The sequence below is a fragment of the Saccopteryx bilineata genome, chromosome 8 (genome assembly GCF_036850765.1).
Source record: "Saccopteryx bilineata isolate mSacBil1 chromosome 8, mSacBil1_pri_phased_curated, whole genome shotgun sequence".
Taxonomy (NCBI): domain Eukaryota; kingdom Metazoa; phylum Chordata; class Mammalia; order Chiroptera; family Emballonuridae; genus Saccopteryx; species Saccopteryx bilineata.
The window spans coordinates 36,485,793-36,506,104 of NC_089497.1; the positions used below are offsets into that span (position 1 = coordinate 36,485,793).

The 20,312-nt window shown below is 38.6% G+C and overlaps 1 protein-coding gene across 11 annotated transcripts in view; it reads left to right on the forward strand.

Moving 5' to 3' along the window:
* BBX (BBX high mobility group box domain containing) overlaps nucleotides 1-20,312 on the forward strand; it is a 297,900-nt gene that overhangs the window by 222,601 nt on the left and 54,987 nt on the right. For all 11 annotated transcript variants that reach the window (XM_066241808.1, XM_066241809.1, XM_066241811.1 and 8 more), the window contains 3 exons: nucleotides 1,891-1,958; nucleotides 12,924-13,004; nucleotides 15,980-16,054. In XM_066241808.1, coding sequence (XP_066097905.1) covers nucleotides 1,891-1,958; nucleotides 12,924-13,004; nucleotides 15,980-16,054 — 224 coding nt within the window. The remainder of the gene's footprint in view (nucleotides 1-1,890; nucleotides 1,959-12,923; nucleotides 13,005-15,979; nucleotides 16,055-20,312) is intronic.

Consider the following 20,312-nt stretch of genomic DNA (forward strand, 5'->3'; position numbering starts at 1 on the left):
TATTCCTAGTTCTTTTTTCAATACAATGAAAGCTAATTAGTTTGCCTTTAAGACATGGTTCCTAGCTGTTTGAATCTAGGGGATACTGTAGGGTTATTAGGGGCCAGTTTAAGCTTTTCCTCAACATGGAATCTGGTTTTTTGGTTTGTTTTGTTTGCCTTATAGTTCTTGTCACTTGACTTTTTGCTGTTTTGAATAACCTCAAAGCAGTCAGTTGTATGATCTCCAGCAAGGGAAAGCTACGTAGAATTTAATTGAGTATAAACCCTCTTAGTGAAGGGAAGGCATACTCTTGATGTAAATATATTTTGGATATTTCTAAGTAACATTATATAATTATAAATTAACGCAAAGCATGATGGTAGTTTCTTGGTCTGTATTTTAGTATCTATAGCAGATTTCTTGCAAAGTTACATTGGTATATAACTTAAATAAAATTTATCATATAAGTGTTTTCCTATTTTACTTTATAATTTAAATTAACACATTTATATCTTTATTAGAAAACCATCCTCTAACTCTCCTGCTCTGTAAAATTGACAGCTGCAAAAGTATTTAGCTGCCCAAAGAACCAAAGTAAACTTTTTTATTTTGCTAAATTCATTTCCCTCTCCTGATTTTTATTTTTAAATAGGCGGAAGTGTTTTAACAACCACAAAAAGTTCTTAACTAACAAAAAGCCTTATTTCATCAAATCATTATGTTCCTGCGTATTCTATATGTGCGTCTTCCTTTGTGGCTACTTTTAAACATTAAGTCTTGACCACCCTATCATTTGGTGACCTATTTTCCACTTGAATAACATCTTCCATTTTTTATTTAACTACTTCAGATTTTTTTTTCAATTTTTAAAAATATTTCTATAGAAAATGTGATCATAGTTGCTTCAGGAGTTCTTAAGACAGATTGTATACAAAGGTATTTTTAAGGGCATAACTTTAAACAAATGTAAAAATGAAAACAAAAACAGAAACTCTTGAATGTTTTTAGGCAACAGTATGCCTGATCTTCATTTTTAATTGTAGAGATTCCTAAAATTAAAAAGTCATGTATTGAGGGCCTATGTGCACTACAGTAGGCACTGAGTTAGGCTTTTTCACTTATGTTATTTCATTGCAGTTCTGAAATTTAATTAATTTAAGATAGCCTTAAAGAATATAGGTTCTAAATGTCTGAACTACTTTCTTTTATAACCCCGGGTCATAGATCTACCAATTTGCTGTTTTTCTTTTTCCTTTTTGTTTCTGTTGATTATTGTGGGAATGAAAACAAAGACCTTCGGGAGTACAGAAAGGATTCATTTTGAATCTTAAAGCTATTTCAAGAAAGAGCCTGACTGTACCCCTAAGATTTAATATGTCAGAGAGACATCATTTTTCAAGTTTTAAAGAAAGATTATTTGAACAAAGCTTACTAGATTTTGCAGGTTCGTTTATAAAATTTTCCTCTGTTCTCTAGTTCCTCTGACACCTGGTACTTTTATCAGCCCTGATTTTCCATGGCAGAAATAACAATTTGAGAATAACAGTCTCAAACGTTTTAGAAGATAACCATAAGCACTCTTTTGTTTAAAAAACTTTTTTGCCTAAATTCCCCATGCAGCAAGGAAAGAAGCATCACGTTAGGGACACAACTTGTGTTATGAACAGCTGTAGTATTGAAGAATGTATTCTGTTGGAATGGTGGAACACAATGGTATTAAAAAGGTTGACAAAAGTGTACGTGCTAAGTTCATATATGCCAGGCATAAAGAGTTTTGAAAAGTTTTCTACAAAAAGCTATATGTGGTTCTGTTAGTTTTTTATTGCTACTCTGTGAGTTTTCCTCTTTGACTCTGGATTGTACATACTTCATGGTTGTAAATTGATGATTTATTTGCTTTTGACTTAGATCCAACTCAAATGGGAGGACTGAGCATGCTGCTGTTAGCGGGGGAACATGCTCTCGGCACGTCAGAGGTAAGCCGGCTCCGCGTCCCTCGCTGCTCACGCCGGGGTCTGAGAACACAGGCATTAGTATTCTGTTCACACTGTTAGCTCTGCACATCCACTGTTTACAGCTCATGAACAGACTTCGCTTTTGTTTTCATTAAGCTCTGTCTATGTGTTATGGAGGGTAACGAACAGAAGTGGTGTAAACGAGCCCAAGAGGACAAACACAAGTCAGGTGCAGATTTTGGGGTTCCACGAACCTCAGAGTAAGAAATACAACAATACAACGTACGGATAATTAGCATTTGTCAGAACTTTGTATTGAGCCTGTGTCTGTGTTTTGGGGCGGGGGGATATCCTATGATTCATTTAACTCTTCATAACATTCCCTACTTCTGTCATGTTCTCATTTAGACTTGCTAGTGAAAAGATGAGATTTTAAAAGCACAAAACTGTCTCTCTGGTACCTGAATAAATCCAAACTTCTGTTTTAGAAAATCAAGGAGACATGGCATTCCAAAGTTATTTTATTCTTTAAATGGAAAATGAGAAGTACCCAGGCCCTCATGACCTTGGTTTAATGGTCTTTTATTCTCTTGTATTGGTCTCCTTTTGCTAAACATTTCTAGGCATGGTTTTGATGGGCTGATAGTCACAGTTACCCATGCATAGTTTGCATTTGTGGAATTCTTCTATATTCTGGACTCATTTAACAGAGACCAGATGAATTAACCTGAAGGTCATGTTATTTTACACTGAGGTACTTGAGACGGAAATTTGTCAATCCCCAACCAGAGTTGCTATGTAGGGCAAAGTAGCATTAGGCTCAGTATTATTACAGATACATATATTTTTTTACCTTCTTTTTTTTTTAATTGTGAGTGTGCCATACAGAGTACAGATGAAGCCTGTTCACATAGTGATTTTAGAAGATAACCATGTAAGATGTTCATATCCCAAAAGCCTTTTATTAAACTATAAATAGTTTACATTTAGGATCCATAGTAGTTGATGTTCAGTTTGACTTATTTTGATTCCATTCAGTTCAGTAGAGCAAAGAGTATGTAAGTTGGTGGACTGGTAGCTATTGACATTATAGTAATCTTTTGCTGAAAAAGTAAACAGGTCACGTGTGCCTTTGCATACTCATTATTTATCCTGTTTGTACGTCTTAAACATTATAGTGTTCTTGAGCATCAGTTCACTTTCCAACACATGTCTGCTACCTAATAGCAATCAGACTAACCCTCACTTGGGTGTGGAGTATCCCAAGCAGGTTCCAAAGGGTGAATGTGAATGTTGGAATAACAATGCACGCTTGACCTTTCAGCACAGTCTGACTCGTGATTCCAACAGTGCCCTGTACTGTGAAAGTCAGCATCATCCTTTCTAACAGGTTAGCTTAGAATGGTGTGTTTTTTCCCAACATCTCTTAGCATTTTTTCTAACTTTCAGGAACAAATGTAAATTGATAAACATCTATAGAACTTACAGATAGATAAAATAATAGTCAAACAAAAGAATGTTTCCCCCCCCCCCTTGCTTAAAGTTTTACTTCTAGACTCTTTAGTGAGAATTTCTTCTCCCCGCTTTTAAGAACAGCAGAGTTCTGACACAAGCCGTGTTCAACCTTTTATTTCTGATGGGGAGTGGGGGAGAGAAGCCATTTTGAGAATTATCAAGCTAAAGAGATAACGCTTACTAGCTTTAAGAAATGAATCAGCCTGACCAGGTGGTGGCGCAGTGGAAAAAGCATCAACCTGGAAGGCTGAGGGCCCAGGTTCAAAACCCTTAGATTGCCAGCTTGAGCGTGGGCTCACCAGCTTGAGTGTGGTAAATGGCCCCATGGTCACTGGCTTGAAGCCCAAGGTCACTAGCTTAAAGCCCAAGGTCGCTGGCTTGAAGCCCAAGGTTGCTGGCTTGAGCAAGCGGTCACTGGCTCTGCTGGAGCCCCCTGGTCAAGTCACATATGAGAAGCAATCAATGAACAGCTGAAGTGCCGCAACTATGAGCTGAATCTACCTATCCCTCTCCCTTCCTGTTTGTCTCTGTCTCGCTTGCTATTAATAAAAATGAAGTGAATCATATAGCTAAGAAAGAAGTTGCCAGCAGTTACTTCTTTAAGGAACCATTTCTAAGAATACAACTTTTTATACTCACTTGCTTTTACAAATGATTTATTTCTTGTTGCTTTAGAAAAGGAAGTATTTAATAAAGTGACAAGATAATGTGCATTCAGTGCAGTCATATGATGGGGGGAAGGGAGGAATGGAAAAACATTACAAACTAAGGTTGTTAGTAAGAAAGCTCCTTAGTCATAAATAGGAGAAAAAAATAATTTTGAACAACTGCTGCTGCTTTTATTAGGAAAAACTCTACAGCCATTTACAGTCACTTTATTTCTTACCATTTTGGGTGGGATGTTTGAGATGTTTATCAAAATGAAGTTAGTTTTTGACAATGTAAGTATACTGACAATCTAAATTAAACCCTGATTTACTTGAAAAAATATGTACAGCTTTTTAAAGCTTTTTTCTGCATAGTCCCTATTTTTCATCTTAGAGCCACTCACAAAGTTTGTGATCATCTGAGAGCTGCTCACAAAAATTAGGGGATCAGGGAACGTGCAGATACTCCAGGACTTTCAGCCTTTTCTATAGTGCATTCTCACCAATGAAATAACAGTTGGTTTTGCATCTCATTTGCATAATTGAACAACTTTATTTGACTTGTTTGCTTTTCTGATATTCTTGTTTAATAAAAAAAATCAATAAAAAATTTTTATCACTTCATGTTCATTTTGAAATATCCCCTAATTTTTGCGGCAGTATATTTAGTTCATTATTGAAAATAATCTTGAGATACTGAAATAATAAAGCAGTGAACGTTGATGAAATCATGCTGTCCCCAAATATAATTAGCTACTGAGACTGGGTAAAATATATACAATGTAAGCAGAGATGTCCCATTAGGAAATAAACCAAGAATAGTAAAGGAGATGAAAAGGAATGTTTACAGTGAATATGAGATTTTAGCAAACCTATTTATATCAGAAAGCAAATGGAAGTTGTTTAATCAGTTAAACATGATATAGGTGCCGGCCGAAAATAGGCTAGTAGGGGGCTACAGAGAACCCTTCTGTTCAAATGGATGCCCAGAGATTTGAGTAAACATAGAAATTTTTTTTAAGGGATATTTTATTTTATTTTTTAATTTATTCATTTGAGAGAGGAGAGGGAGAGACAGAGAGAGAGAGAAAGGAGAGACAAAGAGAGAGAAGGGGGAGGAGCTGGAAGCATCAACTCCCATATGTGCCTTGACCAGGCAAGCCCAGGGTTTCGAACCGGCGACCTCAGCGTTTCCAGGTCGACGCTTTATCCACTGCGCCACCACAGGTCAGGCCTAAACATATAAATTTTTAAAGTAATAAGAAAGGAAAAGTTGAAGACATAGAAGTTATAATGTTCACATCAAACTCTGGGAAGAACTAAAGGGAAGGCAGTTATATTAAGAGAGTTTTTTTAGCCCTTATGTTTCAAATCAAGTTATCTACAGATGAAAATGCAATAAATAGAGTATAACTATTTGATCTAGAGTTTCTAGAGATAATCTTCAGGACTAAAAATCTTCTATACACTTATATTTTTTACGTTAATAAAAATATTAGGCTAAATTAAAATTTAAAAATAAAGGCAGGAGGTGATACAATTCAGAGAAGGGGGGGAGATTATTCAACGTATAATGTATAGAATAGGTTGGATTAATATTGGAGAGGACCACATTCAGTATTGGACCTAAGAAGAGGGTTTGGAGAATAGTGGGAAGTTAGAAAAGTCAGGCAGAGTAATCGTAGCTGGTGAAAAGGTTTGAAGGCTCAATGTCTATTGAGTTGAATGACTTAAGTCAAACTTTCGAATGTATGGAAAGTTTGACTTTTTCTAATACAAAATGTATTAGACTTTGGGTCTGTGATTTTAGAATGCCTGATTCCTTTGTTGGAACCAAGAGAAAGGACAGTCAAGTTATGATCAAGCCACTTTTTTCTTTGCTTTCCATCCTGTAAAATGGAGCTAATAATATTCTCTTGTGTCTAACTCCCCAGACATCTGTGAAGATTTTAATTAAATAAAACCTGTAAGGCATTTTTAACTCTCGTGAAAAGCATTCTTGTAGGTACTTAGTGTTATGACCATGTTATTCTAGGCATTTCCTACTTAACTTGAAAGCTTACATTATATTGGGCTTACTTCTTCAGGCTGTATAGTGTGCTTTACTAGCCGGGCGTGGGCACGCACACAGTTCCTGTTCATTGAAAACTTGTAGGAAAGTACAGTTGTAATGTACTCTCTTTATCACCAAGTGCTCAAGGAGAAAACAGCTTTTTAGTGCCTAAGAGACACCAATATGGGAAGTTCAACTTGAGTAGTAGGATAGCTGGGTTAGCCTCAGAGTTGGTGGAGAAAATGCTAGCAGATGATGGCACAGCTCCTTTAAGAGACTTACAGGTCCTGGATAGGAACTGAACAGTATAGTAGGAACTGTGAGCCATCTTTGTACACATTGATTTATCTGACAGGTGTTCATTGAACGCTTTCTGTGTTCCAGACACAGCAGGGAACAAACCGGAAACAAGTCTCCCTGGTAGTGTTTTAGGATTAGGTTTTTAGAGATAGCAGTTCCTCACATACTCCTGGCCTCGGAGAGAAACACGTTGATTTCCATTTGTTGATCACCATCTGCCTATTTAAAAACAAAACGTTTTGATATGACTGAAATTTGAAAATGATAAATATATGTTGTTTTATATATGTAATATTAATCTCTCACCTCCTCCAGGAAGCCCTTTCTGTGGGTTTTTTTTTTTGGAGCCAAGTTTGATCTCTTCTTACTCCCTCATAGTTTTTACTGTCAGAGTTCTATATTATAGCACTTGATTTTATTTAGTTGGTTGTGTTCTTTATTACAACCTCTATAATAAAAGTATTAAAATTTTGCTCATTGTTGTGTGTAAGACTTGACTCATCAGAAGACTTGAAGCCGTTGGAGATTGGGAATCACGTAAGGACTGAAGCTTCAGGGCTCTCCGCTTGCCTGTAATGTGATCAGTGGTGCTACTAACATTTAGTGATCACTTCCTTCATTCCAGACATTGTTCTTAAGTACGTTACGTAAGAGTAACCTGGGATTTTCATAACAACTATAAGAATTCAGCCTGATTTTCCTTTTAAGTCAACATTAAACGATCAGGTGAGGAAATAGAAGCAGATAAGGGTTGAATAACCTTCTCAAGACTGCAGCTACAAAGTGACAGAACTGGGATTTGAACCCGGGGGGAGGAGGACTAGCACCGGTCTTTGAGTAGCAGACAGGGGCCTTTGTGACTCAGCCCTCCAGACCTCAGTGCAGGCTGCTTCTCTCGCGAGTCCTGCTTCTGGCGCCGGGCACTGTGCTAAGCACGTACGGTGATGATCTCATTTCGTCCTCCCATGAGTTCTGTGAAGTTGGTTTATTATTATTATCTCCATTTCATAAATGATGAAAATAGCCTCTTCAAGGTCATAGAGCAAGAAAGTCTTAATGCTAGGGTTTAAACCCCTATATTTTTCATTAAATGATGAACTAGCTGGAATCTGAGACAGAGGAAAGGTGATTGATTATATCGTATTTATTAAATGAATAAATTATTACATCCGTATTTGAAGTACTGTTACATCCCTTTCCGCCAGATGGTTTAACACGTGTTCTGGTTTGGGGAGTGCGCAGTTCTGTGTGGCCGTGTTTGGTTGTGCTCTGCAGGGTAAGCCTCTCCTCGGCTGTAGCTCAGTCCTGGTACCAGCCGGCCGAGCACAGTGCTGTAGGACTCAGGTTCTCCTTAACCCACTTTAGGTTTAATTAAGAGTGGCTTCATTTTAATCCTTAAGAACGTTTCGAAGGGCTAACTTAAAAGCTTGCATTTAATTGACCTGTGTTTAAGATGAAGTTCCCTTCAGAGCTTCATTTAATACCTCATATTAAATGGAAATAAATGATCGCTCAGGCACTCTGTCACGGAAAGATACCTGACAAAAGCCCCCAAGTGTATGAGTGTTGGAGTCACCCAAGAACTTGACAGTTTTTACACCTGAACTCTGAGATGGAATCTCTCTCCCAAGCCCTCTCCTGCCACAGCAGACAGCCCACATCCCGCCCCGCCTAGCCTTCTCCTTCCCTCACGCCCCCTTTTTCAGTGTAATGCCTTAACCTACCTTAGAAAAACTGGCATTGTCTCTCTCCCCTGCCTTCGTCAGCGCTGACATCCTTCCAGACAATTACTGAGGCCTCGGAAAGACCATCTCGGATTTAATTGGGGCCCCACATCTCAGCGGGTCTGTTTCCTTCCTTTCCCTTCCCAGTCAAGGTCACCGTGCACCGCACTGACAGAATTATCTAACGGCATGTAGCTCATTATGCAGCGACTCTGACTGCAAACCTTGGCTGGCTCCCCATTACCTTCAGTCTACTTTTCAAACTTAACATAGAATTCCAATTCCTCTCAGCCTGATTCATCTCCCAGTACATTCCCAGACGTCTTCATCTTTGGCCACACCAGGCAAGTCACCGCTTCTCACACATACAGGGCTCTTGTCTTCATATGGTTCCTCCTGCTGTTTAGCGCCTCTTCTACAATTCGGTGTTCCTTCTAGGTCTATCTCAGATGCTCCTTATCTCCTCCCAGCCTCCCTAGAAGGAGTGGAGGCTGCCTCTCTGTCCTCCCACAGGCCTTGTAACAGTCCACCATTGTGCACTTACACTCTTAAATGTGTACCCTTGTCCTGCATTTGAACAGCAGGCAACTTAAGGGCTGGACACAGGACACACTCCCTTAGTGTTCCTTTATTCCCCACGTACAATGCATATGCATAGAATGTAAGCATCTTGAAAACAGCAGTTTGGGGGGCTGACATATCATAGGTGTTCATTGAATATTTGGGGAAGGAGTGAGTACTCAGTAAATATTTGAATTAGCAAGGGCAGGGATGTGTAGTTCAGGTACAGGCGGCACACTTACGTTTCGTTGACTGTTCATCACAGCCCAGCTGGGAGTAGCTGAGGTCATTGTGCCTTGTGCAGTAGTAACAGGCTTTTGGTAATACCCAGCTTTCCTAAGCACTGCAGTGCATCTGACTGGTGTGGTCTTGTTATATATCAGGGGCCTGGATCGTGGGTCTATATCTATGGTTTTCAAGCTCTGAATTGCACCTGTGAAGAAAAAAAATACTACTTCATCATAACTCTTAATTATACTAATATTCATCTTTCTTGGTTATTGTGACTTATAGCTAAACCAAAGGGAAGATTGGGTTTAAAGGAAGTTGAGTATGTGGTTAACTTTACCCGTGAAATCCCTTGAGCTGTTTTCTTTCTTGGGTATATAGCTACACCTAGTGGCTTTATGGATTATTTCAAGGACTATTTCGAGAAACCACTTACTGGGTTTTTCTTTTTCTCGCTTTATTTAACCTCTGTTCATTCAGTATCTTTTCTTTCCTCGTAATTAAGGAACAGATACCTTTGAGTCCTTATATTATCTTATATTTGGAAGGTAAGCTGACACTAGCCTAGGAGTGGACACTGAGGAGTTGATGTTTGTCTATACAAAGTATACCCTACCTAGTAGGTAATTTGGAGCGCTGTAAGTACAAACCACGAGGCAGCAAGGCCTGGGCTCCTTCAACTAATAACATTACTCAAATAGCAGCCTTTTGTGGGAAGTACCCTCTCTCTTTTATGTGGATATAACCCCAGATTTCTTTACCAAATGTGTGTGTGCATACCATGCACCCTTGCGTTAGATGCCTTGTTTATCAAGCACTCAAAAATGACTCTCCATATATATACATCTTCCATGCCATTGAACCATTTTTACATTTTGAGTTTAGGATGGAAATATGTCTAGCATGTATGGCATGCATCTCTGCCTTTTAATAAAGGATATATTTTATTCTTATCTTGACAACTTAGAATCGTGGCTATAAACATTAATAACTGCAATGAACTGATGCCTTCAGCAGAAACTGTGGGGCTATTTGTCCTACTCTAGTTTCTTTTAGGTAGACTCCAATGCTTTCTAAACATTTGTGTCTGTTTTCTTTTTGGCTTTGCTCTCTTCCCTCTGTGTCTTCTTGCTTCTGGCACTGTTTGTTTCTCAACTTTCTTTCTTTTTCTTACCCCCATTCTTGGCCCCATCTGATTTTCTGCTTCTATTCTGCTGTAGACTAAAGAATCAGGTAGTCTTACAGTTTAGTAGTAACCCACTTTACCTGGCTCCTAATTTTGTTCTGTTTCCATTATACTACACTGAAGATGTATGTTAAACCCACGCTGCTTTAAAGTAAGAGTAACTAGATTTTTAGAAAGGACATTGTCCACTGGAGTCCGATGCATAGCCTTAGTGAGGCTGTTCCTGTTGTTTTAACCGTTGGACAGCCGCGTTGTGTTATTCCTGTCCAGGCCATTGAGATTCTTTGTCTTCATACACACAAACAGAATCAACTTAGTCAGCAGGAACTGGCTGTACATGTGCTGTGCACGCAGGTGCATGGTGAGCACAGCACACATGCGTAGACATCTTTGATTGCATGGTGCAGCTGACATAACATGTGCGGCATTGCACATACCTTGATAATTGCTCGCATTTGAACTCTCCATTTAAAAAGAAAGTTTTATTTGTGCCTTTCAGAACAATTTGCAGAGGGTCTTGTTTAATATAAAACTTCATGACTTGTATAGTTATGGCCAAATAATCTATAAATGGCCCTTGAATGAAAGTTCACTTACAGTTAATTTGAATTCTTACAGTTAATTTGAATTCTAAGCCATAGGGTAGTCTAACTCCTTATAAATGGTAAATATTTCTAATGCATCTGCAATAAGAATACATGTTATGCAGACTTCATACTGTATAGCTCCCTTAAATGATAATATATTTAACCCAAATATCTTTTGTAGATTTCTGTCATGTGGACGACAAACATTAATTAAAGTTTCATAAAGACACATTATAAATTTCATTTAATCCTATGTTTGATTTTAAATCAAGTTTGTTATTTACCAAGTTATCTAGGGGCTAAGCACACAGAATGTCTTTAAAACCATTTTTATTATTCCCAAATTACAGTACAAAGATAGATTTTGTTCGAATACTCGTCTAATAAGGAATTTTTTTGTGGCTTGTAATTTCAGGATTGGTTGGCCTGCTTTTTAGTGCATTTTGTGTCTCCCCAGCTTTGAATCCCTGGGGAGCAAATAAAAACACTGGCGGGCCATTTAGCACACAACTTGTCCAGCAGTCAAGTGCCAGTGAGGGAGGCAGGCTTTGAGTCCAGCCACAGGCTGCAGCATTAATCAAAGCTTTGAGTCTTCTCTGTGGAGCTTATCTCTGAGAGAGATTGGCCATTACTCTTTCAGATCTAAAGGTGACAAAGTTTCAAATGCTTGTGCCTGCCCAAGTGTCTGTGACACTTTGAGAATCACATCCTCAGCCTAATGAAGAAGTTCAGTGAGAGACTATTTTCAGGAATGTAACCTGAGTGACTGTCAATTCTTTCTGTTGGATTCAGCCATCTAATATAATCACTAGCAGCCGTTAAAACTACATTGGAAAAGGCTTACTAACACAGGAGAACGAATGCATTTTTTTAAAGAACATTCTATAACTACAGTTGCCATATCTTATTTTTGTTGAACATATTACCTGTGTATACAACTGGAAAAATATACACAGAATATGAGTATGCTTATCTTTAGTAGATAACATTGTAGATGGTCTTTCTGCTGTAATTCATTTTTCTTTTAAAGTGAAAGATAACTTTTTTCCCCTAGCATTCCCTAACCTTGTCATTCAAGAGAGAGGGAAAGGAATACACTGATGTGTGATTTAGAAGGCCAGTGGTCAACTTTCATTTAGTCCATTGGACAGATACGTCGAGTATCTATATTGTACCCAGGCGGTATTGAGGATTCTGTGTGAAACAAAGCAGAGAAGACGGACAGTAGACAGATAGTTAGGTCTCGTGGTGATCAATGCTAAGTGCCTTGTACATAAGGAATGAAAAGGTTATTGAATGTAGGGGAGGGGAGTGGTGTTACTTACCACTCTGGTGCCAAGTTCCTTCAACTGTAAAAAGGGTTAGATCAAAGGAATAATTAAATCCTTCCCTCTCTAAAATTGTGATTCCTATGATATTTGAATTACAGCCGTCTACCTAAAATGCTTATGTCGCTCAAATGCAGATATGAGTCGGTTTTCCACATTAAAATGAAAGAGGAACTGTGTACCCTGAGAAGAGTACTGAATTAATAGCAAGAATTTTGAAAGGATAAAGAATCAGTGATGTTTTCATAACTGTAGTTAATAAAATGAAAATCACATATGAAAATAGCAGAGCCTTAAAATGTTTACCTGACAAGATAAAAAGAGTACAAAAGAAAATATGTAGTATAAGAGAAATCCCTCTTATGTAAATACTAACCTTTCTAAGATTGGGGCTTATGTGTAAACACATAAAACCCTGGGAAACACGAATCTGAGTTTAGTTCTGTTTTCCCGAAAGGTCTGTATTTTCACACCTCATTTGAGTGGCCATGTAGCCTGGTGATACGAAGTAGTAGAGAAACACAGAACATGCAGGAAGGAGACAGTTCTTTCGATCTGGTGGCAGAAAGCCAGGAGCTCAAATGGGCATCACTGTAGACATTTTTTAGGTGAATATTAACTTTCTAAAATGCATTGTCTTACAATCTCATCTGTGATTTATGGCATCATTTGCAATTGAATGGCAAATGTATAAAACTTTGCAGCTCTAACTACTTTTTTGTCACAGTATTGCCTCAAACTGGGGCAATCACACCCTTTCTTTCTTCCAATAGGAACGTTTCAGGTGGCACTATCCTCTGTTGTATTCCCGACACTACTTCTGTGATGCTTCTTCACACCGTCTTTCTTTGTTACAGGTGTCCTCTGGCTCTTGCAGGCCTGATGTTTCTGAATCCCCGGAATTGCGCCAGAAGTCACCGTTGTTTCAGTTTGCTGAGGTACTATACCGCAGTTTATACTTCATAAGGAAATTGTGAAATGAGCTTAAATTTAGGCTGATGACAGCTTAGCTCAATTAACCGTAAATGGGAAAATAGAATCAAATTTTTGAAAAGATATTTTGGAATACCAGAGTCTCTTAATTAAGGAATAACTGAGTATTTATAAAAGCTGATCTGCATATTATTACACTTTAGCCTCATCGATCACTTTTTACTCATGGATTATAAAATTGAGAATATAAATGGATTATTGTTGGACTTTAGTCACGTGTCAAGTGTTTAAATCAGAAAACTCATGGCAACTCATGGTTGTCCGTTGGCCACACATTCCTTTTTTTTAGCACGCATTTTTTTAAGATGAAACTTGAGCATCGAGTGGCAGTTTTTGAAGCCTTATTGTCTCTTGTCAAACCTCCTGGGCCCAGTACATCTCCAACATTGGTTGAAAGAGATGATGAGGAAAAGCACGTTATCCTTGATTCCAAGTGTGAAGGTTAAGACTGTTTCCCAAAATATCTTCATTTGCCCTAGAACTCAATATGGAACCACCATCGATCAATTTTCTCTGAAGTGCATCGTCTTCCCTTGATCATTCGAGTTGTCTCTCGCTAGACCCTCTCTCTCACTGTCACCCTCCAAACATTTGCCTGTCGTGTGACAATTTTCAGTTTTTGTACAAGAAGAGTATTTTTTTAGTTTCAGATTTTTTTTCCCTTTCTAGTATGCTTTTCTGGTGGTTCCCAACATTTTCATTGGCAAACTGCCTTTTACAGTGACATATTAAGCCATTCCTTTTAAGACATTGTTTATAGTATGCCCACATGCCCTGCAGATAGCGTAGGGATGCTATAATATTTGCTCACGTGCTCTTCCTGATCTGTCACTCTCCTCTCTGTCTTTTTGTGAGATGTGGCATGAATTCCAATCGCTTCATGTACTGTTTCCGAAAGCATTGATGTCATAAAGGATTCGCTCTGCGCTCTCTTCTCCAGTAGTTATAGACGTGTTAAACAACGTTGGTCCCAACTTTGAAAACAGAGACCCTTAATCATTGATTTCTGAACCCCCAGGGATCTAATGAAATCTCTGAATTTTACATGAAATTTGGTTGTATCGGCATATGTTCGTTTTTGTGGGTTTTACAGCATAATGGAGGATTCCAAAGAGATCTCCTGACCCTATTGTTTTATATAAAGGGTCCCCAATCTAATATTTCGTCAGGAGCTCCCTACTCATGTCATTAACTGAATATCTCCTTTATCCCCATATTAATATGTAAAATAAACATTTGTTTAGAAACCTGTGAAATGCTTTCCAAAAATCTAGATGGTATTTATACCATTGATTCTGTTTTGTTCACTGACGTAAACCTTGAAGAAAGACATTTTTCCTTACATAAACTGTTTATCTTCCCAAACTTTTATAGATGACTGGTAGGAATGACAAGTGATATCTGAAGCAGTACGTACCTGGTTTATAATTCCCAGGACTTCAGGAAAATCCTTGTGGGTTCATAGTTGCAATCTCTCACAACTTGCCCATAGCGGTCTTTTGAAATGATAGATTTCATGGTTTAACCATGGAAAGGTCTACAATTTTACCCTGAAATATCTTCAGTGTCTTCTGAGCACTTGGTTAAATCTTACCTGTTTATAATTGTTTATACCTAGTTTGTTAAAGAGGATCTAGGGGATCTTTTATCTTTTTACTGGTGTTCTAAAAATGCTTATATGTCTGATTCAAAACATACAGTGGAATTAAAATTCCTATGGGCCTCATCGGGATAAAATCAATGATTCCATATCTCTTTTTACTCTTTCTTACCCCTAAATATCACTTTGATACCATTTGATAACTGTATCACCAACTGGTATCATTGTTCTTCTAATGAACCTCATTTAATTGAGATTAAATAATGATTTTTGTGGTTGAAGAGTTAGGACTAAGGTATATTTTTGGTTTGTAATTATCCTTTGATGGAGTTGGTGAGCACAGTTAATTGAAGAAAAAGACTTTTATTGAACTTGGAATAGGCTGAATTTATATTTATATTGCCAGGATTCCTGCTCCTGTGGCTCATTTTCACCCTTCACTGTAGCTGGATGGAAGCTTGTTCGCTGTGGAACCAAAATTAATAATTGACTTTACTCTTAAAAAATCCTCGGAAACCTTATCCACATGGTCCTCAGAACAAACTAATGAGGCTACTGTAATTACCAAGTGGAAACAGAAGGTCTTCTAGTTAAACCAAATGTGGTGTGGCAGAATCCCCCGTCCAGTGTCGGGCAGCTGAAGCGTGAGCGTGCACTCGCGCACAGGGTGTTACGAAAGGAAGAAATGCTGTGCGTTCTCAGTGAACAGTTTATTGAGTTCTAGTGCCAGAACTTATTTTCTTCTCACCATAGTCCAGGAACATGGAGATTATTATCATCACCATCAATTTACAGTTGGGAAAAAGACGTAGGAGAAAGATTAGCTGAGCTGCCCAAGGTCATGTAGCCCGTGAGAAACAGATCTGAGATGCAGTCCCAGATATCCTGACCCGCATGCGTGTGCTTCTGCAGGATTGCTTCACAGCTGCCTGTCAGCGGAGAACAGCTGGGGGTGGGGTGGGGTGGGGGGTGGAGGGAGCAGACAGAGTGACTGGCTTTACTTGGAGCTTCCAGCTTTGAGTATTTTAAGAAATTTATTGAAATAAGGAAATTCATCTCAACAGGTCTCACTGCTGTTTGACACGTACCTGATACCCTTACAAACGAGTCAGAGCTGGTCTTGTTTTTTTCAATCATCTGTTTTTAGAAACAGGGCCTTTGTCTTCCCTTATCATTTCAACTGTTCTTCTAAAAGTGATTGAGGGTGATGACTCATGTCTTCATCTTTATCCGTGTCTACCAAGGAAGTATATGGCAAAAGCTACTAGTCTAATATGGGAAAATGTCCCTGTGCATTAAAAATGACTTGTTTCCTTTCAGATATCTTCAAGTACGTCCCGCCCCGATGGTCCTTCAAAACAGTGTCAAGCATCAGCCTTGTTTCAATTCGCAGAGGTATGGCATTCTTTTTCTTAATATTTACTGGGTTCAGAAAACATACTGAGCTCAGGAAATACTGGAATGAGGTTTTAATGACGTATACCGAACTTTAGGCTGCCTCTTGCCGTTCCCGCCATAACACGCATAACAGAATGCGCACTGCTTTTTGCACTAATCGTAGTCAGATCAGTCATATATTTTATACCCATCGATAACTATTCAGATTAAACACTGTCCAGTAATTCTTTATTTCATTTTTGCCTTGTTTTGGTCTATTTTTAAAGCTTGATAAAATTGCTGTCAACATGAAAACCATAGGATTCTAATTTACTGAATTTGTCCAGTAATGAAATTATACTGCTCACAAAAATCAGGGAATATTTCTAAATGAATGTGAAGCCGTGAATGACTCTCACAGCAAGTGCAGTGCTGAATCTGACCTTCAGGGGTCCCCAAACTTTTACACAGGGGGCCAGTTCACTGTCCCTCAGACCGTTGGAGGGCTGCCACATACAGTGCTCCTCTTACTGACCACCGGTGAAAGAGGTGCCCCTTCCGGAAGTGCGGTGGGGGCCGGATACACGGCCTCAGGGGGCCGCAGTTTGGGGACGCCTGTTAAATCATCAGTGCTCAGCTTTCACTGTGGTGTAGCTTCAACAGCGTTTTTATTAGCGTTTAATCCCAGGCTTAGGTCAGGTCAGCTCTTACAAGGTCTCAGATTTCTCTTGTTGTCAGCCAGCGAGAGAGCACAGACTAGAGAGCATTGTCGTGGTTGGTATGATCAGGAGGCAACTCTGGTGTGCTTGACTTTGCCACAAAGCTCTGGCTTACACCATCGGCTCATTTCTAGCGAACACTATCTATGGCAAATAAAATGTATTTAGTTCTTGAAAATGAGGTGCTATCTGCTTCAGGTCCTTCCCCCCTTTTCCTCTATTAATTCCAGGGGAGGAGAAATGCATATCGTGAACTGAGCAGTTTTGTATAGGGTTGAGAGAAAATGACAGGCAGGGCTGTTCCATTTAATATTGATGTATTGAATCACTTTGATTCATCAAATGAAGAATGCTGTGTAAGTGCAATATAAAATGATATCCCTTTGGCAGGAGAAAACCCAACATTTTACTTTGAAAATGAAATAAATTACTGTCAGCCCTTACATTTAAAAAAAAATGCTGCTCCTTTTGGGACAGTTGTGCCAATCAATCACTGTGACTTTACACCACCAGTTGCCTGCTTCTGGGTTAGAGCTCATTGCCACAGAGTTTGCTTTAGCTGTTGAGGGCTATGCTAGGAAAGTGGTAAAAAAAAAATATATATATATATATATGTATGTATATATATATATATACACACACACACACATACATACACACACACACATACACACATATATATGATGTTATTTCACGTAGAACAATTTGCTTGATGAATCTGACTAAATTAAGATTTATTATAATTTCTGATTATGATAAACGGGCTCTTTTCACTGTCCAGGGAGATAGTTTTATTTAATAATTCCTTGCTTTTCTCCACTGTTAAACATACATTTGTTTGATACTAATAACTTTTTCAAGAGTTAAAAAGGACCTTTGCCATGGTGACTAAATTTATCTCTAATCTTGACACCCGAGCCTAGTCCATCCAACTGTGTAGAAACACTTCCTTCAAAAGAGAACATATTTGCCACATATTCTGTTTGATTAAATTCCACACTCTCGCATTAATTTTAAAAAGGCGGGGAGTGCCTCATCTCTGACACACCTGATATTTGCACCTTAACTACCAAGAGTATTGGACTTAATTTAAAATGTAAGTACGGGGCACCTCAGCGGGGTGCTGGTGCATTTTCAGCAGTTATCACCAGTCAGAGCATTATCATTACTGAAGTGGTACTAGCATCACATTGATTAAGAGCTCCTGAAGCCCGGGCCAGCCCTGAAGGAGCAGTTCTATGGTCTGACAGCCTCAGTCCTTTGATTCTGGCGGGTGAGATTTCATGCCTTTTTTAAACAAGTCAGTTTGTCCTTGCTGCTCAGTCTACTCACTCCTCAAAGCACGAGGAGGCCCCCCCCCCCCGGGGTGGGGAGGGGGAAGAACCTCTTCTGACTCGGGAGTTGTACAAAGAGATGCTTCCAGATGTCACCCCCTCAGCTCAGTAGCGCTTGTCTCCTGAGGGCTTTTTTTTACCATGGGCCACATAGAAGATTTGAGGAAGCTTAAAAAAGTAATAATTGACTTGGAAACTTATGAGTTGTTTCAAGGCATCATAACAGAGGAAGGCATGCATAGTGGAAAAATCCAAAATAAAATGTTTTGCCCTAAAACCAAATGCAGCTCCCTCCAAACTCAGCATATTATTTTTGGTAGTCATATTTTGCCTAGGTTGATAATATAAGCCCTTTTAATTCCTAAGCAAATTAAACAAATTATTACGTACCTTGTTATTGAGTTGTAAATGTTGTGTGTGATTATATAAGGTAAATACTTGCTTCTCCCCAGTATATAACTTCTCTAGTCACTTTCCTCTGCTGACCCAAGAGAACTATAAGGTTCATTCTCAACATCTCATGAGTTGACTTTATTGTCAGCCTAATATTGGCCTGGTTTATATAAAACTAAACAAGACCTAACTAGATGAACTAACAAAATTACCTACTAAAATCTGCTATGAGCATATATATTGCAGAAATATAATAGGCTATAATTACTGTGATCATATCCCTAAAGCTTTTATAATTGCTTCATAAAACACCCATTACCTTTGAGAAAACATTAAGACTCTAGAAATTCTTGTTTTAATTAGCCTTAGTAGAGGTTCTCAAACTTTAAATAACTTCAGTGTCACCTAGAAGTCTTATTTAAACACATATTGCTGAGCCCCACCCCCAAGGTTTCAGATTTACTAAGTCTGGAGTGAGGCCTGAGAATTTGCATTTCCAGAAAGTCCTATTAGGAAACAAGAGTTTGAGACCACTGCTCTGTAGTTTACAGTTTTTACCACAGGTTGTTCATTCGTCATTATTAAGGCACCTCTAGCATCTCTGGGACCTCATAAAGAAAGGATGAAATTAGGAAGAGATGGACATATAGTGGAAAATCCCCCAATAGGCCACTTTATTCCCCCACCCCTTTTGAGAGGGATTCTCAATCCTGTTGTGTATATGGAGAAAAGTGGTTGTTTCTATAATTTAGGAATCAATTTACTGTTTTAAAATGCTTAACCCTTTGAGTAGTACGAATGTCCATGTACGCCCTCGTGCCTCCTGACCAACCAGAGTACGATTGTACACGTGTAAGGCAACATTAAAAAAAGGAAAATATATGTTCTTCTTGTTTCCATAAATTGGTTATCAAACAAACATGATTTTAAGTTACTAAAACTGTAACTGGAATTAATTTCATTTTTTGAAAACAAACTCACTCCCAGGGGTCAGCAAGCATGAAAAAAACTTACTACTCAAAGGGTTACTTTTATAATATCATTTAAGATCAGGCTTGCAAAATTCTTAGAAGCCATTCCTGCTAATTCAGTTTACAAATGTCAGTTTCTCCAGGAAGATATTAGCTACATCTTCTCTTGGTAACAGGTCATTTATTATGCAGTATCCTTGTCCTGGAAACAAACTATTAACAAAACTGTAAGCCTTGGGCATTTCTTTATATTGAAAATGTTTATCTGGCCCTGGCCGGTTGGCTCAGTGGATAGAATGTCAGCCTGGTGTACAGGCATCCGGGGGTTTGATCTCTGGTCAGGGCATGCATGAGAAGCCACCATCTACTTCTCTGCCCCTCCCTCTCCCCCTTCTCTCCTCTTCCCTTCTCACAGCCATAGGCTCCATTGGTTAGAGCATGCCCCAGGCGCTGAGTATAGCTTGGTTGGTCTGAGCTTCGGCCTCAGGGCTGAGAATAGCTCAGTTGATCTGAGCATCATGGGGGTTGCTGGTAGATGGCAGACACATGCAGAAGTCTTTCTCATAGTTTCCCCTCTTCTCAGTTAAAAAAAAAAAAAGAAAGAAAAAATGTTTTTCTTTCACATTGAGTCCTAAGTCTCTGCCTTGCAAACTAAGAAAGATGTTTCCCTCTTAACCAAATCTAGTAAATTTTAACACTCATGGAAATTAACCTATACAGAAACATGAAACTGAATAAAAAACATTTTTATTTGTAGGTTTCTCATAAATGTTTACATTTAAAGGAAGAAAACAGGTCTGCTTTGTAAGAGCTAGAAAGAAATAGAGAGTGCAGACCGTTTTCCCCCATTCCGTATTGA